We start from the raw sequence: 26594 nt of genomic DNA, 5'->3' as shown, positions 1-26594 counted from the left end.
ATACTTTGAGATTGATTAGGTTCAAAAGATATAAAGAAAATAAAAGCAAATTTATTTGTAATATTCAATTAAATTACACAGCAGTCATCATCCATTAGCATTATAAATGCTCCCTACCACCATCATCTATTACCAATCATCAGTACCTCCACTGCTGCCTCCATCTTAACCCACCAACCACCACTACCATCATTATCATCACCACAGCTGCTTATTAATGAAGCAGTGAAACAGCAGAATGTTATTAATTAAACTTGTTTGACATAATAAAACCAATCAAGTCACTGAATCTAACCTGGTCTTTAACACTCTATCTCTCTGATATATATATCATCATCATCATCATCATCGTTTAACGTCCGCTTTCCATGCTAGCATGGGTTGGACAGTTCAACTGGGGTCTGGGGAGCCCGAAGGCTGCACCAGGCCAGTCAGATCTGGCAGTGTTTCTACAGCTGGATATATATATATATATATATATATATATATATACACACACACACACATCCATATGTGTGTGATTCAGGCTATATATCCAGCCCAAATATTCTACTTGTTTTATGCTAAAACTGATCAGATCTAACCTCTCACACCTACCCTACAATGTCGTTCTAAAATGTAAGGTGGTGAGCTGGCAGAAACGTTAGCACGCCGGGTGAAATGCTTAGCAGTATTTTGGCTGTCTTTACGTTCTGAGTTCAGATTCCACCAAGGTTGACTCTGCCTTTCATCTTTTTGGGGTCGATAAATTAAGCACCAGTTGTGTACTGGGTCAGTCTAATCAACTGGCCTCCTCCCCCAAAATTTCAGGCCTTGTGCCTGGAGTAGAGAAGAAAAGAATGTTATTCTAAAAATATATAAACATGCCATTGAAATCTTGGAACTATGAGATAATGCATGATTAATTCAAAATAATGTGAATAAATAAGCAATACATTTGACAAAGAAATTTGGATGCTAAAGGGTTAAATATACATATCTTTTACTTCTTTCAGCTATTAGATTGTGGGTGTGTTGGGGCACCACCTTAAAGAATTTTAATTAGATGAAACAAAACCAGTTTTTATTTTTTTTAAAGTCTGGTGCTTAATTTATTGGGCTCTTTCACCAAACTGTTATGGAGATGTAAACTCACCAACACTGATTGTCAAGCATTGTGGGAGACAGACACAGACACAAAGAGACACACATCAATAAGTGTGTTTCTGTGTGTGTGTGTGTATGTGTGTATACACAACAGATTTCTTTCAGTTTCTGTCCACCAAATCCATTCGCAGGGCTTTGCTTGGCCCAGTGCTATAGTAGAAGACACTTGCTGAAGGTGCCACATGGTGGGACTGAACCCAGAACCATGTGGTTGGGAAGCAAACTTCTTACCATACAACCACAACTACATGTATATCTATGGACGCTGATGTATACTAAAACACAAAAAAAATATTGACATTTTTATGCTTTTATATATCCATTTCAGTTACTCAGCAGCATAAATCTTTAGTATGTCTGCAAAAATTTTCCTAGATAGATAGAGGTATCCATTTAGATACAGATATCATCTTCACATCTAATATTTCCATGCTTGCACAGGCCAGATGGAATTCATTAAGGCAAATTTTCTACAGAAAGATGTCCTTCCTGTCACTAACCTTCACTTTTTTCACAGCAAAATATATTTCCAAATGATCAGACCTGTTTTCATGGAAGATTGGAAATGACACTGCTTGTATGACAGTGATAGTTTTTTTTTTTTTCTATCATCACTGGATTTTAAGATATAATATGCACACACACACATACATGAACACACATTTAGATTACTTTATGAAATTTAATGGGTTTTTAATTCACAATTTTTTGAATTAATCCTGCATTATCTAGTAGCTTCAAGATTTCAGTGATGTGATTATTTTTGGAATGATGTTGTAGGGTAGGTGTGATAGGTTGGATCTGGCCAATTTGAACATATAACAGAAGATTTGGGCCAAATATGGCCAGTTCAAATGCTTATGGGTTCAATTTAAAACTTGATATAGCAAAGTAACTCTTGATTGTCATTTTACTTGTCTTCAACTCTCATTTGTTTGCTTGATCACCTAGCTCGTTTTCTCTGTATATATATATATATATATATATATATACATACACACACACACACACATTCCTATCTCTCTATCTTTCTCTCTTTGTATAATATATATTCTGTCTGACCCATACAAGCATGGAAAAGTTGACATTAAAACAATGGTGATATATAGTTGTCTATACCTCAACCTAACTCTTGTAACAATTAACCCTGATTTTTAAAAAAATGTTCTTTTGTCCCCACCCCCACCACATCAGCAATCTCATGTAAATGGAAGGTTACTACATTCTAAACAGCTACTATCTATCGACAGATAGACACATGTGAAACACAGTTGCTGTTACTTTTCACTTTTACTGAGTCAGTAAAGTATTTTATCAAATAAAGATGATATCGTTATGGCCTTAACACCTTTGATTATAGGTTAGTTCATTCAAATCTGACCCGCAGCTAACAACATCATTACATTTTTTTTTTTTTATAAGAACAAAATAATAGAAAAGAAAAAGTAGTCCAACTGGTTAGTGTGGTCATTGTTTAGCCCTAGGTTAGACTTGATTAAGCACACCTATGATCAGAGGTATTCTTTTTCTAATTTAAAAATTTTTTAATGACAATGTAACTTTTTAAGAACAGCATTGAGCAGGTTGTTTCTCTACTTGATATTTGGCATGGGTGTAGCCCTAGTGAATCTGTATCAACATAGCAAATCTGATACAGTGCTAACTCTATTTCATAGTTTCATCGCTATATTTTAATATAGTGAAATATATTCAATTTATTCACAAACTGTGTAGTGTGTTTTGTAATTTTTATTGGTAATTTATTATCAGCTCCATATCTGCACTGAGATATTATCATCTGTTGGATAAAGGGTAAAGACCTCCTTCAGTCATGAATGTCCATGAGATTGCACCTAGAAAGTTCCCCTCCAAGGCACAAGTCCAGGCAAGGTTGTTTATGGAAGACCAGCAGTTGCCCATGCATACCAGCCTCCCTTCTTCATGCCACCTATGATGTCCAAGAGAAAGGCAAAGGCCAATACAGCTTGGCACCAGTGATATTGCAACTCATTTCTACAGTTGAGTGAACTGGAGCAACGTGAAATAAAGTATGTTGCTCAAGAACACAACACACAGCCCAGTCTGAGAATTGAACTCACTACCTCATAGTTGTAAACCTGATGCTCTAAGCACTAAGTCATGCAACTCCATTATCTATTAACCATACTATATCTGACAAAACTGTAAGGAGAGTCAAATTGTGAGTTTTTAGTTGCACCTCAGCATTCCTTCAAAGTTTAATGTAAATACATCATAATCAATTCTTTAAAATCTGTTTTTACATGGTGGTACATGAGTTATTGTTACTGGCATTCATCATATTTATTGTGGATCTCACCTCATCATTTCTTAACCACAGCTTCTCCTGTTTGCATGCAATACTTTTTCACACAGGAGGGTTGTCTTCACAAAGAACATAAAGAACCATGATGTCTTTCAATTGCTAATTTCTCATCTGCAGTCACAGGTTCTGTAGATGATTGTAGTGCCAGTCAAACTGACAGGTTTCTCAGACCAAGTTTCATAAAAGTATAATCTGTTCTGCAAAATGGGAAGAAATCCAAAGACCAATTTTTTTTTTTTTGCTTTGCATTTTATTCCTTACTACCATCCTGCTTTCCAATGATAGTAGCATTCCCACTCTTTTAAAGGTTCCAGGATTTCACCTGACAGTGGCAAATGACAGAATGGCAAATGGGTGCTATGACAAAGTGGCAAAATGGATGCTGTACCTTGCCAAAGAGCAAACCATGATTTTGTCCAAGACTGCTTATTGAATATTTGCAGCTAAATTTTTATATCTACAGGTCATTTTCCTATCTGCAAACTAGACCCAATGGATGGGAGTTTTCATCACCAATAGAGAAATGTTATGTTGAAAATGACCTACCCGCTCCTGTGTCAGCATGGGAAAGTGAATTTAAAAATGAAAATGATAATGACTCACTATTCAAATGTATCACACATCTAAAGCAGGATATTCTGTGAGGTAGTGTCTCTGCAATCACTCAATATAAAAGTAGCAACTAAATCACTCTGGCAACTCATCTCTCCAGACTTACCTTTTTTTTGTGTGTGTGTGTATGTAATTATGCATGTAAAAGTATTACATTTCATGAATTTAAAAATATTTTAAAGTATGATCCAACAAATAAACACTTCCTTTGGTGAACCAGCAATCTACTCTTTATAGGGTTGCTTGACCTACTACAAAAAGTAGCCAAATCTCCCTCAAATTACACCTTAACAACAAGCTGGAAGGAAACAATGCTAGTTTTAGATATCCTTAAAAATATGAAACAGTTATGCCTTTGATTATTATTGATGTTGGAAAATGAATTCCTACATTTAGATTCTACTTCATAGTTTTTGATACCTATCCTCCTACTCATTAATGGCTCTTTTATTTCCCTATCAGCTACCCCACCTTCAGTGTCATTGATCCTCTAACCACCTTTTTAACATTGATTTCACCTCCTTGTTAATAATCACTGTTGTTTTAGCACCCACATCAGCCCCAGTCTTACAAATCATCCCATCAGTCTTGTTTTTATAGTATCTTGATGACTTGTCCATTGTAGCTTTCCTGTTTTTTTAATATAAATATGATTGAGTGAGATTTGGATTTGGGGGTTGAATGTACAGGCTCCATCAGTTCATTTAATGGTGAGATGATCTGAAAGAAAGGGCACATTTTTGTCCCATCCATGTCAAAGTCTCACAAATAAACATTGCTTGTTGTGAGGGAAACAGTAAATAAATAGAATAAAATTAAATAAAGCTAATAATTGGGGTACAAAATATAACTTTGACTAATTAATTTGATGTCTCTGACAGAGGAGCCAATATACAAACAAACTGGAGAATGTAAGTTTTTAAGAAACAGACTGACACGCAGTACACTTCACTGTTTTGTCTGCAACAGTGTTTGTGTTTGAGGTTGGGGTGCTGGTGAGCCTGGCACTAAATTCTACAAACCCTTCCCATCTCTTCATATCAATTGCCAAAAATAAACTTTTCTTCTTTGCTCAGCTTCTTCCTCTGCCTCCCACCTCCACCCCTATTCAGGTAATGGAAGTCAGCCTATAGCTTGTACTTAATAACCTCACACATCCAAAGTAAATAAAATAGGTTTTGTTTTTGTTGATGTTGTTGCTTTGGTTAATAATTTTTTTAACTTTTTTTTTTCCATACCTGAAACATGAAAAATCTGTCTGGCATATTTGATGTTACACGAGATATCATTTGATATCATTTTAGTTACTTTTCTTCTTTTTTTTTCATCCTTTTAAATTACATCAGATTTCCAGATAATTCTAGAATCAATGTTTATTGGAATAAGTGTTGTAGGTTGGTGACGAGCTTTTACTATTCTTGGCTGTGGTTATTTATAAAAACCAGAGTCCAAGAAAACTAGTGGTAACAGTTACCTACATCAACAGAAATCAGGAAATGGAATATAAGTTTGTATGCCACAGTGGAGTGATGAAATATAATGTTTCAGACAGACTCCTTACTCGGAAAACATTTCATTTTTATCTCCAAAGATCAGCTCTCATCAAGTAGACTATAGCACTAAAGATAGTTGTTATTGTTGTGTAGCCCCAGGAAAGTCTAGATGGAGCACATATGTAAAAAGTTATACATGGAATTATTTCAGATATGACCATCTTGCCTTTTTTTTTTATCATATATGAACTACCATTATCCAATGTCTTCTTGCTTTTCATTATTTTTAAGAGTGAGATATGTCTGGTGCTTCTATCAAACAACCAGTTAGTTATAACTTGTAGAGTTATTGTTCCAGATACATTGTTATTTCTTTTACTTAGTTAAAGACCTTTGCATTAACCAGGCCTTACCTACGGCAAAACAGCATGTGGTTTATTGTATGGTGTACAATGTGGCATTCCAGGTGTATTGTCTTTTTTCTGCTCTCCATGCCTGATTGTTGTTTAGCTCCAGGCCACCGTTGGTCAAGTAGACACATGATCATGTCATTATTTTGTATAATGTTTATGCCCACTTAAATGTGAATGTTAGAGCATCCACATTTAAGTGGGCATAAATGTTACCTATTGATATTAATACTGTCTCTGTCACTTATTTATATTTGTATAATGTATCCTTTCTTTTTGTAGGTAGGAAATAGATCTCTCTGCTGTTAGCAGGCTGAGTAACCATATAGTAACTCTTTGTTAGTTCATATATGCCTCAAGATTCTGGTAGTGATCAGAGTGGAGATAGTTAGTGTGTGTAACAGTTGATCTTCACTTACCATTATATGCATCCTGGCAGTATTTGGAGTAAATGCGATTGTTGTTGTTTAGCTTAAGATCACCTCGGATCAAAAGACATTCCAGCCATACCTATCTTTTCCTTTTTATTTCTTTTTTTTTTTACAAAGTATATCTATGATTACATTATTCAGTATGTTCTTTTAAGATAGTAGGCTGTGGTTTGAGGAAGATTTCACTGCTATTTATAGCTGGTCATTGACCGCACAGACACTTCTTTGCTGGCTTACTCTTACTGTTTTTGTGTTTTATATAAAAGGCCAAAGATTTATCCAACCAACATAAATGTTTTTTCTTGGGTGAATGCATTTTGTTTATTTGGACCAAGTGGATGAGGCTTGTCCTGGATTGTAATGGAGTATTGGACATATCTTAGATATGCTAGAGTGGTTCATAGGAACTGAGAGGATTGGATATTGGTACAGCAACAAAACTGTACCTCATATATACAAATACTTGTTCACTGTGAGTAATTTGTTTTGCTGTGTAGATGGTTTATAACCACAACCTGTATGTAAAGATGTGTAGTTTTGAGTTCTTTGTGGTTTGTTGTGGGAAGACCAAAAACCTAGACAGGATTGGTACAATGTATAATAGATCTATTACATTTTTTGTATTGTGTATGTTTTTCTTTTTCTCTGTATCTTCTATATGTGCTATGATTGTAAGTATTCCTTGTTATTTTCAGCTTCAGTGTGTGTGTGTTTATGTTGTTAAATGTGAAGGCTGACTGTATTTGTTGTTTAGTGCTGCTGGTGGATGGTGGCTCTTGTAAGTGCTACTTTTAGTTTATCTGTTTAGAGCCAGGTTTCTCAGTGGTTGATGTAGTTGTATAGTTATTTATGAAGGGTGGTGGGAGAATGTGACTGTGATGTTATCTGAATGCAACACTATGTTTTATGGAGGTGTAGTCAGGTTGAGTAGCTATATAAATTAAAGATCTGCAGAGAGGTTGGGTCATTGTGGTACAATACTGAGGATATTTCAGGTACCAGATGCATTATTATTGTAGTCCACATCAGCTGAACAACTTGACAGTTCAGTAGCTGCTTTTTGATAGCATTTCTTCAATGTTTTGTTTAGAAGTGGATTGCAGGAGGATGAAATCAAAAACTTTACTAATATGTATGGCAGCTAATATGATGTGGAGGTTGTGTAATTTTCTGTAAGGTTTGTGAATATCTGGTCAGAATCTGTGCCATTAGAGACTGTAGATTGGTAATTTTGGGAATTAGCTTTTCTAAAATATTTAGGATTTTCATAGGAAAGGCATGATGAGTCTATGATGCTGTTTTAGTTGAGTTTTACCTGGTCACTCAATTAACTAGCTACAATGCTCCAAATGACAATCTGGACACATTGAATAATGTAGTTTTAGGTACACTAGGATATGCATGGAACACTAGTCAAACAGTAGGGGTTGGTGTTCTGTAGTCCCATGTTAGCTCTGATCAAGCCAGCCTGTGACCAAAAGTATTTCAACTGCACGGAATCCAAGACCACATTATCCTATTTATCTTTTTCTAAGATGGTGGGGTACAAGTTGAAAGAAATTTGATTGCTATTTCTTGAATGTTGTCTAACTTTGTTTGTTCAAAAGACCTGTGTTAGGATGTTATGTACCTCTGACTATTAACACAGAGTTATTTTCCAGTAGTTCAATATAGATGACATCTCACTTGTGGTTTGTGTTTACTTTTGTTTTGTAATTATTGCTATTGATTAATATTGTTGTTATCGTCATGTACATGTGTTAGGTATACATCTGAGAAAACTAACACACCTTATTTGTTACATAGGCATTAAGCTTTCTCGGAAGTGCAAATGAGATTGTATTTATGATTTTCTCAAGGTTTTTACTTTTTGAATTTTTGTGAAAGACAAATTTTGGAAACACATGAGCATCACTCAGTCTTATTTAGTCTTTTCTGTAAAGGTTTATCTCTATGTAAGAAATCAGTGTGTATGTCTGTGTCACTAACCACCAAGGATTTTCCATGTTTGCTTAATCTACAGATATGACAGCAAAATTTTCAATAAACAACACCTTTCCATCTTTAGAAAAAATATACTTTGTATAAAGTGACCCTGGGGTGAAAATAGAATAGAATGATTGGAACCTTTCCAATCAATTATTTTCCTAGCAATCAATTAATTTTAATTGGGATACAGGCCAATCAATTATTGCAATTAATTGTCAATTATTTTGCCGAACGTAAAAACACCATATATTTTGGAGTATTAACTTCAATTTAGATAAGAGCTAAAATGATAGGAAAATAAAAGGCACGTCTTATAGTTTGAAAAAACTTAATTATCAGAAAATATTCAAAGTTCATTGTTATTGATTTAGAATAGGGAACAAACAACATTTATACTCTACATTGCACAGTAGTTGAAAAACAAAATTGAAAGAGCTTCTCAAACAAACAACACAATTAAACTGTTCTAATATAGCAAATGGTCATGAATGATTGCAGAATTCTGAAACTAGGTCTTCATCCCAGAAAGCGCAATTGACTTTAGAAATTATTATATTTCTAAATTCATTGCTGAAAATCATTAAAAGTGTAACCTGCTGAGCTGAAGAAACATTCCAAAATGTTGGATGTTGGTAACAAAAATCTACAGTTCAGATATTACTGAGGTGAACTTCTATCTTTTTTGTGTTTTTTCAAACAAATTGATGCAAAATCATCATCTTCTATAGGTGAATCAGATTGTTGTGATGTGTCTGTCACCACTTTCAGCTGGTGTAGAGGAGCCACTTCATCTGCAGTTAGCTCTGCTGCTGCATGTTGTAAGATTTTTGTAACTCCACTTCCAAATTTGGGCTGTGCACAATGGCTGCTGATATAAGTAGATATTTTTTTAAATTCCTTGTAAGGATACGATGCAAGAATTTCATCAAAAAGAATTCAATCATTTCCCACATTTATTTCTGTTCTTTGCAAGGCAACTGTTAGTGAGCGTAACTTTCCTAAATTGTCTTTTAGAGTCTGCAGATCATTATGATAGCATGGAGTCAACAAATAATCAACCAACTTTGGATCACTTTGAAAAGAGTCTAAAAACAGCTTTATTTGGATGTACCTTTCAATCATGTCATTAGTACTGGACCAACAGGTTTTATTTCTTTGTATAGGTTGCAAAGGTGTTTTCCCCGATGTTTACCCACAAGTTTTAATGATTTTAGCTTGCCCATCAACATATTAGTTTTATCAAGCAGAACTTCCTGCTTGTTGAGGTAAGCAGAAACAGCTAGATTGAATTTATGAGAGGCACATCCATTTAGTGGTATTCTACACAAATTCTCTATAGATTTGTTCACTTCGGTATTTTCTCCAGTAATAGCTACAACATTTCTTAAATTTTTGTTATAGACACTTAACAAATACTCTATAAATTCATCATAATCAGAAGCAGTGATGTTTCACCTGCTATTGGTGAAATTGCCAGCAAAATGGTACAATAGTCATTTTGGTAATTGCACAAATAGGATGCAAAAAGTCCAATGAAATGCATCAAATCCTTAGTCCAAATGTCGATTACCAATGAAAAGTTACTTGGAAGTTCATCAAATATAGTTTCTTTTCCATTTCTTGAGTAAGTTTCTCCATGTATTTCTTTAAGGTCACATTTGTCATACTTCTAAGTTTGTGTACTTATGAGTCAGTGGGTCTTCAGTAAAGGAAGATGGTTTTAAACTAACACATACCCACTCAATCCAGCCATAAACATTTAAGGCCAAGCAACTGACCAAACTACTTCTTGCTGAAAGAAAACTCGATAAAGATATTTATCCATTTGCTTGTGTAGTAAAATACTCTGGATGCTGGTTTTTTATGATTCATAAGATTTGTCCATCCAGTTCCTATTTCCTGGGTCAACTTTTTTCCACACTTGCATTTCTATACATGTTCACTGTCTGTTTGGCTAAAATATTTTCTGACGATTTGCTCATTTTCATGCAACATGGGTTAGTTTAAAATAGAAGATATTTTGCCATTAGATGAAAGTCTAATTTGGTTAATATATTGGAGTGAAATTCAAGATACAACTGTGTTGCGGGCAAAGTTACGATTTAATGACTTGAAGACAGAGTGTGTGAATCATTCTCGGTAGTCAGAACCAAGAATTACTGGACAGTGATTATTTGACAACATACACAATTACCAATTCCCGAATATGACAGAATGTGCGAATCATTCTCATCAGTCAGAGCAAAGTGTCAACACAATACCTCAAATAATAATAATAGAATGCTGTATTTGCTGATTGGACATCGAATGAAGTAGGAGTCATTTGAAAAACTTTCGCTGACAATGTTGCAATTAACTGCAATTAATTGATATGATAGCAATCAATTATTTAATTGGCAGTACAACTCCAATCAATTAATTGGAGCACTATATTGCAATTAATTTTTCATCAATTTATTTTTTACAGCCCCTGGCTGAAGTATTGTTAGGATTACAACTGGGAATCTAGACTGCACAACATTCACTGTATGTGTGCGAGCATGCATGTGTGTACAATGTTTATGGTGGTGAAGGAATGAATTGTTTAAATAATTTACTCATTTAAAACTCTTAGAACACAGTAACAAAGGTCTGAAATCCTTCGTTGATAATGACTACTAAATATTTAATCCAACCCACCCCCTCAGCTGTTTAATACATGTGATTATTTCATGTTATAACCAAATAGTGAGAGAAGGATTTTCTTTTATTGTAAATATAGTGTAAGTTACTTTTTGACCTTTCATAGCCTCTATGTTGCTCTCCTTCTATATACAATTAATACCGTCCATATTAACAACAAAATACTCACACTTCTAACACTGGTGAACTCTGCTAGAACTATAGTGGTGGTAAGATGTGTTTGTTGATTGACTGTTAATATTCAGAGTAGACCTAAACTGTAAAACCACTTTACTTTGAATTCAACACTTATAAAAGCAACAATAGCAGTTTGTATAAAAGAGACAGAGAGAGAGTGAGTGTTGGTGAAGGGTGAGGGGAACTTGTGCTTTAAAATCACACACATTCAGATGTAACTAAACCACAATCATATAAATGATCATAATGTGGTCAAGTAGCTAATATATATGATAAACTTTTCACACAAATCTCTCTCTCTCTCTACACACACACACACACATTTATGAACAAACGAAAGATTGGACTTACTAAATACTAAATATAAGTTTGATTCAGCACCAAATTATTTAGTTTCATGGGTTTAGGACATGTTCACCTTTCCAGATGTCTCTGAATGTTTAAGTAAAGTAGGGTCACTGTTTTATTTACATAAATATATACAAGGGGGTACCCAAAAGTAACTGGAAACATTTTCTGTGGGACAAGTCCATTGTAGTTCAGGCTTCCACCACTAGAAGCCACTTGATGTGACCCTCAAGCATCAATCTACTGACTGGCATTGTCTGCTGAAGTCATATTGCCACATGGTGCGTCTTTGTTTTACAGTGCCTCTCCCCTGTTTGTCGATTTTTGCAATGACTGAAACAAAGGAACAGCATGCTTCCATGAAATTCTGTTTTCTGCTGAGGAAAACGACAACCGAAATAGTGGTCATGCTCCAAACAGCTTACAAAGACACTGCCATGAGCAAAACACAAGTATATGAGTGGTTTTCATGCTTTAGGAATGGTCCCTTGTTGCTTATAGACCAACCTCATTCAGAGCGACTGTTGACTTCCCGAGCAAATGAAAACATCACAAAAATTCATGAAATGATCTTGGAGGATCATCACTGAACAATTGACAAATTTTTTGGTATGACTGGTGTATCCTGGAGTTCCTGCCAATAAATTTTCAGTAAGAATTGCAAATGAAAAGAGTTACAGTAAAATTTATAGCTTGCTTGCTTATGGAAATAATTACAACTGAATGTGTGTCATGAACTGAAAGAACAGGTGGGAGTTGATCCAAACATTTTTTTTGAAGGTCATCACTGGTGACAAAAACTGCTTGCTGTGGCTATGACCCAGAAATGAAGCAGCAATCAATTCATTGGGAAACGATGCTGGTTTGTTTCATCAATGTAAAAGTAATTGTCCACACAGTATTTGTTCCTCCTAGTCAAACTGTTAACCAGATATTTTACTTGGCAGTTCTGAAGCATTTATGAGATGCAGTGAGATGAAAACGCCACGACCTGTGGCAAAGTGGAGAGTGGTGGTTTCATCATGACAATGCACCTGTGCACACCACCTTGTGTGTGAGACAGTTTTTGACCAAAACTGGCATGACCCCCAACTACCCACCCTCCCTATTCACCTGATCTTGCTTTTTTTTTGTTTCCCTGAAGGAAAAAAGTCCTTAAAGGAAAACGTTTTGTAGATGTAGAAGAGGTGAAGAAAAAAATCAACGGAGGCACTAAAAGGCATCACTTTGCAAGGGTTCCAGGACTGCTTTGAACAGTGGAAAACATGTCTGGACCACTGCATTGCTTCAAATGGAGAGTACTTTTGAGGTGATAAGCGTGTAAGCACATAAAGCTATGTGAATAAAATAACATTGCAAAATATTCTGGTTTCTTTTGCATACCCCCTTGTATAATGTGTGTGTATTTGATGTTGAAATTTGCCTCAAAACTTACATTTATGCACCACTTAAGCTATGACTACTGCATACAAATACTTTGCAATAATTATGCTTAGTATTTTGAAGCTATATATATACATACAGCAAGATATTTATCTACATTTATAGCTATCTTTTTCATTTCCTAGAGAATACCCTCCATCATTTGCTATATTCTGAACACCTTACTTCCCTGGGCATGGATACATTGAAACTCTGACATCTGGCAGCTGACTTGGCAGACACCCATAAAATTATTAACCATCTTACTAACAATAACTCTGAGCACCTTTTCAAACTCCACCTGTCTAACACCCGTGGACATGTTTACAAAGTCAGAAAACAGCACAGCTCCCATGACTTTCGGAAACATTTTTTCACACTAAGAGTTGCTGAAGCATGGAACAAACTGCCGGCATCAGTTGTTGGTTTTCGGAGCACTGCATCCTTCAAAACTTTCATGCTTCCTGAGATTCGCCAACACTACATCTGATTTTCTCCCCTCCATACACACACAAGCATGTATCTGACTCATACACTGTTCACTTCCCAGACATTTGTACATTACTGCATATGCTTTATATGCACATTTGACAAGTTGTGGTGCACCTGAGCACTGTATACAATAATTTCATTATTATTATTATTTTTTAATGGTTTCTCCAGTACTCGGGGTTTCTCATATGTTCATTCAGGCACTTGAAAGAACATACATAACAAAAAACTCTGAGTATGTCACCAGCTTCAAAATTAATTCGATGTATTAAAGTCTGTTTCTTCTATTTGTATATGCTCACATATGAGAAATGAAATCAACTATTTTATTTTTTATTTTTTTAGTGAAAGCACACCTGAAGGACGTAGAGTTACAAAATTAGACCAAATATTGCTAAATGGCAACAACATTACCATGGTAAAAATATATGATCTTGTCTTTTCTATCTGATTAATTTTTGCAGATTTTACTTTGTCTTTCAGTGTTTTTAATGAAATGCTTCTTAAGTGCATTACTTAGCTAAGTTTTTTGTATGAATTGGTACTATTGTTGATTAAATATCAATATCATTCTCATTATATGTGTAAATTTGCATTGTTTAAAATTTTTGCAGGGTTGGGGTTTATCTCACAACAGTGCTGCCTCCACATAAGCATATGGTCTTCATTTACAAGATATCAGTAAATTTTTGTCATTGCATTATTTATATTTACTTTGTGGGTAAATGTTTTTTCATCAAAACTTTCTCAGTCAATCAGATCTAATCAGTATAAATAAGCCTATACATTGTTGAAGAAAAGACCTAAACATATCTAAAGTTGTTATTGTTGTCTAACATTGACTCACACTGTCTTTCCTCCTTCAATTGTTGTTTCGTTTGCCTTTGATGAGAATAGTCATTAACACCAATAATTTACCTAATGAGTGTAATCTTATTTGATTAAAACATTTCTTTTCACTGAGTATATTATCCCCACTTCCTGCTTAAGTATGTGACATTGTCTTTCATACTATTAACCTCATTTACAAAGAGTATATTTGCATTATTCACATTTACTCTACATTTCCAATTAGTTTGATCTTCAATTGTCATAAAGTGTCTATACATGTCCAGGCTGTACTTGAACTATGAATCTTCATTTCTAAAATCAGAAATAAAATCAGATTTTTGTTCAGTTAATGTTGTAATTTCAGTATATTTTCTATTCATCCTCCATTAATAACAGCCATAGTCATGATGATGTCAATACTGGGTTTTCAGCAAACTCTGCTTCTTTGGTATTTCTAAGTTTCTATGGTAATGTTCTATCAGTCATAGAAATTTTCTCCCTTTTTAAATCAGAGACACAGGCATGGCTGTGTGGTAAGAAGCTTGCTTCCAGGTTCAGTTCCTACCACATAATTCCATGTCTTCTACTATAGCCTTGGGCTGATAAGAGCCTTGTGAGTGGATTTGATGGTCAGTGAAGGAAATCCGTCGTGTGTGTGTGTGCATGCGTTTGTCCCCCCACACACACACACAGCTTCGCAACCAGTGTTTGTGTGTTTACATCCCCACAACTTGGTGGTTCAGCAAAAGAGCTTGATAGAATAAGTACTGAGGTTGATTCATTTGACTAAAATTCTTCAAGGTGGTGCCCCAGCATGGCCACTGTCTAATAACTGAAACAAGTAAAGGATGAAAGATTCAATTATTCTTGGCTTGGGTGTTTCTCCTTTCATTAAGACGACTTTTTAATTTTCCTCAGCTCTGACCTAAGGGGCTTCACAGTTCCTCTTTTTATGGATACAGTTCTTATGTTTATGTTCTATCCACGTGAGTAGGTAATATTGATGGGGAATATGCAAAGTGTTTTGATACTGCAAATTCCTTAAAATTCCTCAGTCAGAACTTTGCAGAATTTTATTACTCTTAGTTAAGAAATAATGGCTTGTGGTTTGAATCCAGTCTAGGATTACATTCACATTCAACAATAAGACAATAAACCAGTCAAAAATATAGTGTAGGTGTAAACTCATGCACCCTAAATAAAATATCTCTGAAAAATACCTTTTTTTTTTTTTTTTTTTTTTTAACATTGTAAGATAGAAAATGATGTTGATAATATTATCGTTAAAACTGAAGGCAAAGGAGAGCCTCAAACTGATTGAGATAAGTATAGGACTATGAATTATAACTAGTTTATCAGTTATTTGTGGGTAGACATTATTATTAATTTTCTCTTTTATATATTTTTTCAGTTGGTACCTGGTAGTGAGGGTCCAGAAACTTGAAAAGAAAGATACACCATGTGTAATGGATTCCATTTTGTATTCATTATTTATAAATAAATATTAATTTTTTTCTTGTATGTGTAATTTTTTTATTTTTTATTTTATATTTAGACTGATATTCAGGATTCAAAATGTTTCAATTAAATTGTATAGTTTCCCCCACATAAAATTCACACAGGATGTTTTCAAATATCTCTTGATGTTTTCTAAATTAATTTTCTTTGTAATAATAGTAATTATATATATATATATATATATATATATATATATATATATATATATATATCCATTTAGCATTTAAACTGGCCCAAATATTCTACCTGTTTTAAGTTTAAACCAGCCTGATTCAGCCTCTTACAACTACTCTAGAATGACATTCTAAAATTAAACAATCATATCAAAATCTTGAAGCTACAAGATAATGCATTATTAATTCAAAGTAATGTGTATAAATAAGCATTTTGTCAGGGTAATCTAAATTATAAAGGGATATATATATAATAGTATTTTTTAATTTGTGAAAGACAGTATTTGTTTCTTGTTATAAACATTGTTACCACTGGAAGCAGTCTTCATGAAGTGTATATTTAGGACAAATCAGCTTACCGACAGATGCTAAACTTTTAACTGGTTAATACACCTTGAGAGCAAGCTGTCTGTCCTTGGAGAAATGAAGTTGCTTTGTACTTTGTGGTCCTTACATAAATGGACTGGACCATTTAACAAGATACGAACTATCAATGACAGGATACAAATTGCCAACTTTTTGGTTACTTGTCCAGTTCCTGAATACTTAACTAACCCTTTCTTAATTAGTAAGTTACTGGTATGTAATTTTGTGGTTTTCTATTTTTAATTTGATACTATTAAATGCTGTAGAAAAATTCATAAATAGAATTGAATTCTTTTACTTGGAGATTGAGAACTCTGCTATGATCCTTCTAAGTACAAACATTTTCAGTAGTGTTATTCTGCCTTTGCAGAAGCTGTTTTAGTTCTATTGTAGTTTGGGTTTGATATGAGGGGCAGTTCCATTTAGTGGGCATTGAGTTGTAGATTTTAAGGCTAGAGAAGAGTGTAATTCTTCTGTAGAAATGAGGCAGGAAAAAGTGATGTGCTTTTTTTTTTCTTTTGTGGTGGTGAGTTGAATTAATAATTGAAGACTTTGAGAAGATTGTTGGCTTGTTTTTTTATAGGTCTTACACAAGTCCAACAGATATTTGTAGAGGAGTGGGCTCTTCCGGATGACGGCTGAGATGTGATCAGAAACTAGTCTCGTCTATTCTCTTTAAGCATTTTTGAAGTTCTATAGTAAATGAGCCAGTCAGGATTAGCAGACATCTGCTTCTTTGTTGTTAAAGAAAAGATCATTGTAGAGTTTGGTGTTTGCATAGTACTGTTTTACCAAGAGACAGTGTTAAGTGTTATAACCTGGCATGTAGACACTGGTCAGTGGTCCCCCATCCACAATGGAGAAACTCCCCAGCGAATATGTACCTTCTCAAGTTAGTGATTCTGGCATGTTTACATTTTTTTAATGATTTAATGTGACACTTTAGGCAGATGTCTTCTATAGACATGGACTGATCAATGCCTTGTCAGTGAAATTGGTAAACAAGCCATATCATTTGTGTGTATGCAATGTAGGCATCTGGTTATATTTTACAGTTTCACATGAAACCATTTGAGCCACAATGGTGTTGACAAATGGAATAAAAAATACCTTGAGAAAAATGGCAAGTGTTATCATCAGGAAGTTTACTCAGCTGTAAATTATGCTTCAAAAAGAAGTATTCATCCAACCCATGTTCACATGAAAAAAAGATGTAAAACAAACAAATCTATATGTGCATGATTGTTTATTTTGCTCTTTGCAGAGACACTGTGTTTGGGTGACTGATGTTATCTTTGTTTCTTGTAAACAATATGTTCTGTAGAATGGTGGTTGTGACATGAAATGAAAATACCTTACTTAAAAACAGGTGAGGGTTGACATCAGGAAGGGCAGCTGGCCATAGATACTACTTCAATAAATCTTATCCAACTCATGCTAGCATGGAAAAAGCAAATACAATAATGATGCTTATAGTATTCGCATCGTTTATGTTGAAAATCATCACTATCTTAATGTTCCTTAAAATGTAGCTACTTAGAAAGGCATGACTGTCACAATAGCATTTACACTTCCCCCTAAAATGTCTTCTTGGCTACGCTGACACATTTGTAACATGCAAACATTTTCAGAAAAAGAAAAAAAAAAACAAATCGATGTTAAGATGTCAGTATAATTTTGTCGTTGAAAACACAAAATTTAAGGCAAAAGGTTATAAATTATTCTAGGTGATTTATAAAATTCTGGGATTGTCTCCCTTGCTTTTTATTTTTTACCTTTCTAGAATTAGTCATTTTACATGATTATCCTCAGAACTATTTTGATTTGCTGTATCATATAAGCTAAAGCCCACTTTTCCATTAAGTTTTCTGGTTGGAGGCAACCCTGGTTATTTTCCCTCTCTGTCATTCTTACAGTATGATATTCCCTAACTTACTAACAACCCTGCATGTGAATTCACATTTTGAATGCCATGCCTGTTCAGAAGTTCAGCCATTGCACAATAAATGACATTAGCGATTCATTTTCATTCTGTAAAGACAATTATTGTCACCCTGTGACATTACAATGTCAGTTGGAAGTTTTATCCAATCACTCCAACACATCATAACAGCCAGTGGTGTGAGAACAAGAAGTATGACATTATTGAACTGGAAATCAAGAGGCACATTGTAAATCAAAGTAACAGAGGTGGAAAAATTATAATAGGGATGAAACATTTAAGTATACAGTCGTACTTCCACCTCCATTCAAATACTCGTTGCATCTTTTTTACTTCAAAGCTTAACCTCTGCCAAATCCTGACTGACTGCACCCACCAAGTCATTTGATCACTGCCTCCTTGTAAATGTCCGACATGCAATCATATACTACAAAGTACCTCCAAACACTCTATGGCACTTCAAGTCAGTCAAAGGGTCAGAGCTTTGCCAGTTTTTTCCTGACCACATATGTGCTTCACTCCTGACCCACAGAAAACAGTTGAGTTACTGAAGCCATCCTTTTAAACTTGTTTCTCCATATGCCATACACAACAAAAACTCAAAACCCTAAGTCCTTCAAGTGATTTATTCATAGTTACACTACAGCTGATCTAGAGAAAAAAACAAGGCCTACAATGTGATTCTCACCCAGTTGTGGTTGCTCCAAATGCAGGACCTCATTATCAGTGAGGATCTCTCTTGGTGAAAGCACATTCTAACACAGATAGGACATCTCAAAGACTGATTCTCCTCTTCAGGGCCAGAAAATATTTCCACCCCCAATACTGGCCGATACTATGAGACCCACAAGAGTACAGCTTCCACATATGTGACAATGCTGTGTGGCTGCACACAAAGACATCCTGGACTACATACAAAGCCAAGGCATTGAACTGATATAGTTTGGTTACTTTGAATAACTGAGATGATGTCTGCTGAAATTACAGGCTGTCATTCTGGAAAGGAAGGAAGAATGGACTAAAAGAGTGATGATGGTAGGGGGCTTGGCAGTGAGATACAGTAGAAGTTACAACAGAAGAAGGAATAAAGGCAGAGTAAAGAGACTGCATGTTTGTCGGCTAGAGGTTGCACTATGCTAGTGAGTCTTTGCCATTCATTCAGTTATGACTAAATGAAATACTGGTATATTAAATACTATTTCACTGAGACCAGTATCGTTCTCTTATTTTTTAACCCTATTCTTTCTTCCCAGAATAGCAACCTTCTGGTGTTTCTGTAGACATCCTCATCATCAAGGTAAATAAACCATATCTGTCTGACCAACAACAGAGGAAAGAAAATCATGAGAACTTCCTCTTAATGATTAAATCTTAAAAATATATAGTAATAAAACTTACCCGCCTTTATTAACTGGGTGTATAGCCAACAACTGACAATTACTAGAGATCCAGAATTGGCTTTTTGGTAATAAAATATATATAAGGCATTACTAAATAAGTACTGTTACTGTAGCCAGATTTCGATTCATTAAGTAGGCATTCAAATTCTACAGCAAGCATGATGTTATATATATATATCAATCTGGATAAATTTATTTGAGTAGTAACATTACTTTGATTGGCAAGTGGGGGAATGCTATCAGCAAAGCATCTATAGTAATAACATGGATGTACATTGCCTGATGAAATTATGAAACAAAAACAAAAAAGAGGAAACAATATAAATGAATATTTGATACATTCTTATAAATTAAAATTCAACATTTTTTAAACAAACAAAAATCTTTAACATAATACATTTTTCTTTATAAATTATTTTCCCTTTTGAGTCAATTCATAACCAACTCCATAATTCTAAAAAATAAAATTTTCTTTGATTTTTCACCTGATTGTGAATTGTTAATTCATAGTCAATAAAGTAGAACCTTTTTCTTTTCTTCTGAGTGTGTGTGTATGTATATATATATATATATATATATATATATACACATGTAGTTGTGTATGTATGTACATATGTATACGTAAACATACCTACATATATATATATATATCCATACATGTATGTAAGTATGTATATATACACACACATGTATATACAAAAATATATTTATGTAAGTATATACATATATGGTGCACTTTTTTTTCAAAAAAAAAAAATAATAACCCAGGGCCATATATGCAAAGTTGGGCCTCCATAAGCACTAAAAATATTTTTTTCTGGATATGCACTTCTGAAATTGGAGTGCATCTAATATGCTCTGCATCATTTATACCATCAAATACAGTACGTGTGTATGCACAGATATGTGTATGTACATGTATACATGTGTGTGTGTGTATGTATATATATATATATATATATATATATATATATTATATATATATATATATAATATATATATATGCATGTGTGTGCATACATATATACATACACAGACATACATGTAAGTATGATTGATTTTCAATTGAGTAGAATTCCTTTAGTGGCTTTATATTTCATTTGCTTTCTTCCAGTTATCAGTTACAAAGTTTATTTCAGAAACAATTGTATGTTGACCAACTCCTGAGCTGCAGGTTATGGTGACTAATTTTATTAATAGCAACTCAGCATGGAAGTTAAATCTACTATACTGAAGTATAGTTATGTTTTAGACTACATATTGTTAATTTATATACATATATATATATATATATGACTCTACACATTTCTAACACTGATGTACTGAGCATTTTTTATGTTTCAGTAACACAACAAAAACCTATAGATGTGTTTGTTGCTATGGAATGAAACTCAGGGAATACACTGCACCTTCTTGGCAGTACGACATGAATATCAAACTCTTTGCACACTTCTTCAAAACCTCATCACAGCTTGTGTAATTCTAATGCTGAAAGTAAATAGACAATAGCTACATAGAATAAATATATTTGGCCACATAATGCTGTGCTAATTTGCATATTGTTGTTTGTTTGAAATGATTAAAACATCTACATGAACATTGAAAACAATCTATATTTTTCAAGTAAAAATCAAAATACCTCAAAGCATAAAAATGAACTCAATGCATATTGAAATAATATCAAAGCAAATTAAATCTCTTTTTCTAATTAAATAATGCAATCAAACTATATATCTTATACAGTTATCTAATGAGTAATAAATTACTGTTTAATTTTAACTGGCAACACTTCTTGAACAATTATCAAAATTTCTTTCGTATGTTTATGAATATCATCTCTTTCGGAGATACAAAAAACATTCTAGTTACAAATGTGCATTTGCTTCAATGAGATCTATCAAGATGTCTTGCTAGAGTTTATTGTGACACAGTTTATTCAAACATTGAAAGTAAATATTTGCAAAGATTTTTCAATGTTAATTGTGGGCATTCATTTGACCAATCAACAAGTGACTTGAAATGTTCATGCTTTATTTTCTTGACTTTGTCATGGATATCTGCACCATCTTTATATACCCAATTATATGCTCTATTGTCTTCTTAATACTATGTGGCAACAAAGGATTCCCGATCTTTTCATTCAGTGGGAAACAGTACACATATGAGTTTTAAGTATAGTCTTTTTGTGTGATTCCCATTTGCTTCTCTGCTTTAAACTATTGGTACTTGTACTGGCATTTCACTAAGAGTGAAACCCAAAACATGTAATTTGAAACAAGCTATCATTGCTTTGAGGCTGACTTTTGTCACCATAAGTATAAACAGCACTATAGGCCTAAGTAAACAATGAAATTAATCAAGATTTGAAATGAATCAGTCAAATGCTTCAAAACATAGACATTTATTATGTTTTATCTAAATATCTATTTTATCTGTAGTGAAATTATTTTAAGTTGTTTTCAGAACATTTTAAATTGCTTTGAGATTATCTAATTTACCTTGAGTCTATTTTAATTTTTTTTTGAGAGTGTTTAAATTTGTACTTTAGAAAATGTAGTATTCTGACATATATTGTGCTTTTGAGTAAGACCACTCAGTGAATTTAGTAACCACTGGCCAGTGGACAAATTATAAGGAAGGAAATTCAATTGTTACTGTGAGGATTTCTGCATATGCATGTTGTAGATCCAGCCAGTCTGTGTTAGCAAGGAAGGCAGTGGAGAATACATATGTAACGTTAGCAATCCATGTTAGGAAAGGAGTGGGAGGATATACATCGAACAAAATAGTTTTAATTGGTTAGAACTTCTCTCTTTGCTTATGAACCAATGTTTTCAGTAAACCATCATTGTTTCTAAGTTACCACTGCTTTGCTCAGAATATATGTGTATTTGTTTGCCTAGGCTGCTGTTATACACCTGCTCACTTTTAAAATGTTCTTTGTAAAAGTTGCAAGATGGATCCTTTTCATTGTCTTCTGTATGTAAAAATAAAAACAAATGTATGGAAATCATATATCAGATGACATTTACAGATGAGAAATATAATTTAACAAATAAAAGTAATATAAATGACTGAAATATTTGAACAAGACAGTAATTCAAACAAATGTTAGAAAGATATTTTGGAACGATATTGTGTTCTGTCAGTGGACCTGCTTATCTTTGTTGTCTCAGACCATTGCTTATTATCTTCTATCATTAATGTTTTATGTAATTTTTATAAAATCTTATAAATTGTATTCATCAGGAGCATTGCATAAATAATTTTTGCTTCCGTATTTGCAAGCTAAGTATCATCTACATTGACCAATCTGGAAGGGTCCAGAAAAACCATGGTCACATTCCCACCTCCCTTCTAATTAAAGAGACGTAGTACATACTTAATTTCAGTAGCTGTTATGACAAGTTATGGTTGACTGAGCTGATAATCTACAATATTCCGCTTGCCACAGTGGTATTCATGTGTCCAAATGTTACACTTTAACCCTTTATATATCAACCTTCCTGAGATTGCTTCTAGTTCTATGATACAAATTCAGTGTTTTAAGTGATCTAATTTAAAATCATTCATCAAAATTTCAAGTTAATTTATGTCCAATTTAATAATAACAGTTATTTCACTCATAACTTATAAATATATCTTTGATTGTTTTCAAAATTAATTGAAACAAAAGAAATGTATTTTAAAAGAAAAATGGTTAAACAACCTGAACTATGGAATGAAACTGAAGGTATAATAAAAATCTTTAATATAATGAAACAGTGTTATGAAGAGCTAAAATATACATGCATTAAAATAGAAATAAGAACATTTCTATAAAACCTCAAATTTCCACAGGTTTTGCTAATGAACTATTATACTGCTTGGCTGAAAGATCAATAGTTTATATCACAACAGCAGTAAACTGCCATCTCTCGAAACACCCAATTATTTAGTGTCATACCAAAAACAGTTCTGAGATCCCAGAAGCATAATTGTGAAACAATCTGTTATCATACAGTGAACTACTATATATAATAGCATCATTATATACAAACATGAAGCACTGTAACACAAGAAAGCAAAACATTCTACAAGGACGCATAGAATATGAAGTATTTAAGTAGTAAAATGAATAAATAAACAAAAATCAGTTACCTGAAGAATCTGTTTTGGGTTTGTATTTAGCCAGAGTAATGAGAGGGAAAGGGAGAAATCCTGCCATTAGTGGGATAATTTGTAGTTGTGTATCAAATTTTGAATTAGTTAAGCTCACAATCCCTGGAAATAAATACAATTTTTATTACCTGGTAGTCATAAAAAGTTAATACATTCAGTTAAAAAAGAGAACCTCAAGGTAGTCTTTTGACTGGCTAAATCTCCCTCAAATCATACTATCAGCCTAAAATGATATATTGGACAATGTAGTCATCATGATCAGCAGCAGCATTTAGCATCTAATATTCCATGCTTGCATATGTCAGATGGAATTCATTGAGGCAGATTTTCTACAGCCAGCTACCCTTTCTGTTGACAAGACTCACTTTTTACCAAGCAAGGTAATATTTTCCCCATCTGCACATTTTTTCACCAAGGTTAGTTTACAACATTTATAGTCTAATTTGAAAAAAGACAGACAAACATTTGGTTGCATAATTGGTAACATGGTAATTCAGAATGCTGTGGATATAAGACTAAATCATATGTATTAAAAGTGTATCAATTTTTATAGTTTTTTTAATAATTTTATTTTCATTCCTGTTGGATCCTGCTTACAACACCTTTTTTTTCAATCTGGTAGCATTAATTTTCTCTACCTCTATCCCCACAATGGAGCAATAGTTTAGCTGAACTTAATGAATGCCTTCAGTTAGCAGTGCAAGAGATAACTACTGAAATGCTTCAAAATATGTTTTGCAATGCTATAGATCATCATCATCATTTAACATCCATTTTCCATGCTGGCATGGGTTGGACATTTTGACTGAAAACTGGTAAGCTGGTGAGCTGCACCAGGTTCCAATCTGATTTGGCATGGTTTCTATGGCTGGATGCCCTTCTTAATGCTAAGATTTGAAATTTGCAAGGATACAGATAGAGTATATGTTGAAAATTTTTAATGAAATTTTGACCTAAGATTTATAAATCTATTTGTTTTAGTATCATAATTAAGTAATAAATATAAAATTCTGTTGGGTGATTTTTTTCCAAAAATTTGCCTGTATGTATGTGTGCATGTGTGTGTGTGTATGAATGTATATAAATGTTGGTGCTGGTGCGTGTGATAAGAAGTTTTCTCCTCAACCCCATGGTTCCAGGTTCAGTCTCACTATGTGGCACCTTGGGCAAGTGTCTTCTATTATAACCCTGGGTTGACTAAAGCCATGTGAGTTGATTTGGCAGATGGAAACTGAAAAAAGTCCATTATATCATCATTTAACATCTGTTTTCCATGCTAGCATGGGTTATCTCAAAGGATTTTTCAACCCTATATTTATGTGCTATTATTTGTAACTTTATATGTACTTTGAGATCCAATTCCAAATATGAATTATTCTACATTCTCTCAAAAGCTTATAAATTCTTAGGTGATCAACAGTGTGTGTGTGTGCATGCGTTTTTTTTTCTTTGTCTCTCCTAGTTTTGACATTGTATGATATTTGTAAATGATTCTTACTATCATACAGGCAGTATCATTCATTTCCAATATTCTGTGAGAACATGTTTGGCCACAGGGAAATATTATTACCTTGCTTGGCAACAGGAAAGGTATTCAGCTGAAGAAAATTTGTCTCAATAATCTCCATTCAACTCACACCAACATGGAAAAACAAGACATTAAATCACTATCATCATGATGACAGTATTCATTTCTTAGTTTCATATCTGTTTTTCATTGCTTGCATAGGTTTGACACATATTATTTGAAGTATAGTTTTACAGCTGCATGATAGTTTCTATAGTTTCAATCATTAGTTTCAATAGTTTCGTCTTCCTTGTTGTTGCCTTAAGATAACCTTAGTTCACGCATATCCTTTACCGCCACATATTCATTTATTCAAGTTTATCACACAGTCACTTATTTCTCTAATTTTATCATAGATTGGCTGACTGAAAACTCTAAGATTTTTCAATTCTATTTTACTATTATCGACATTTGCTGTTTCGTTAAATTATGCTACCCAAATCCCAATCCCCAAAGAATATTTTACTCCCTTGTGTTCTGACCACCCACACTCTGGCACCCCCACTCTCTCTCTCTGCCTCACTCTGTCTCTCTTTCTCTTGGCCTCACTCTGTCTGTCTGTTTGTATCTCTCTCTCTCTCTCTCTCTTTCGATTACCTCTTGCTTCGCCAAGACTTCCTCCACCACCACACCCACCCTATATAAACTAGCGCACGCACTTGGATTCCCCTACTCAATTTTTTAATACCTCTGCTGAAAGAACATGCATCCAGAAGATGCTCTCGTCTAAATTTCCTAGTTCGCAGTATGCCCACCGTCCCACCCCCTCCAGAAGTCATCCTTTGGTTGTCTCCCATGAACACTTCTAAAGGCTTTATACCATCCCCACCTCTATTTAGGGTTTATCTCCTATGTAAGGTAGTGATCATATAGTGCATAAATATGATGGTATAGTGTATGCAGGTTGAATTGAAGGCTACTGTTTGTTTATGAATTCTGCCAAATGCAAGCTTTCTTTTCAGGTACATGATGCTGCTGTCCCCCATCCCAGGTTTTTACAGGCCCACACCCTCAGGGTTGGCACTTTGAACATCGGCACACTAAAAGGTAGGTCTGGTGAGATTGTTGAGATGCTTGAATGGAGATGTGT

At 34.0% G+C, this 26594-nt stretch overlaps 2 protein-coding genes across 2 annotated transcripts in view; one reads left to right on the top strand and one right to left on the bottom strand.

The window, feature by feature from the left end:
* LOC115229921 (U6 snRNA-associated Sm-like protein LSm5) overlaps window positions 1–15898 on the top strand; it is a 61466-nt gene extending 45568 nt beyond the window's left edge. Inside the window, exons 4-5 of the mRNA XM_029800185.2 lie at window positions 13892–13964; window positions 15789–15898. Of these exons, the coding sequence (XP_029656045.1) occupies window positions 13892–13964; window positions 15789–15821 (106 nt within the window). The 3' untranslated portion in view covers window positions 15822–15898. The remainder of the gene's footprint in view (window positions 1–13891; window positions 13965–15788) is intronic.
* Window positions 15899–21110: 5212 nt separating this feature from the next.
* The window catches only part of LOC115228296 (trafficking protein particle complex subunit 10), a 47768-nt gene continuing 42284 nt past the window's right edge, over window positions 21111–26594 (bottom strand). The window contains exons 21-22 of the mRNA XM_029798915.2: window positions 23917–24039; window positions 21111–22753 (exon numbers count right to left, since the gene is read on the bottom strand). Coding sequence (XP_029654775.1) covers window positions 22611–22753; window positions 23917–24039 — 266 coding nt within the window. The 3' untranslated portion in view covers window positions 21111–22610. The remainder of the gene's footprint in view (window positions 22754–23916; window positions 24040–26594) is intronic.

Source organism: Octopus sinensis, linkage group LG2 (assembly GCF_006345805.1).
Source record: "Octopus sinensis linkage group LG2, ASM634580v1, whole genome shotgun sequence".
In the NCBI taxonomy this organism is placed as follows: Eukaryota; Metazoa; Mollusca; class Cephalopoda; order Octopoda; family Octopodidae; genus Octopus; species Octopus sinensis.
The sequence above is the reverse complement of the archived record's forward strand: the minus strand, read 5'-3'. Positions and strand labels throughout refer to the sequence as shown.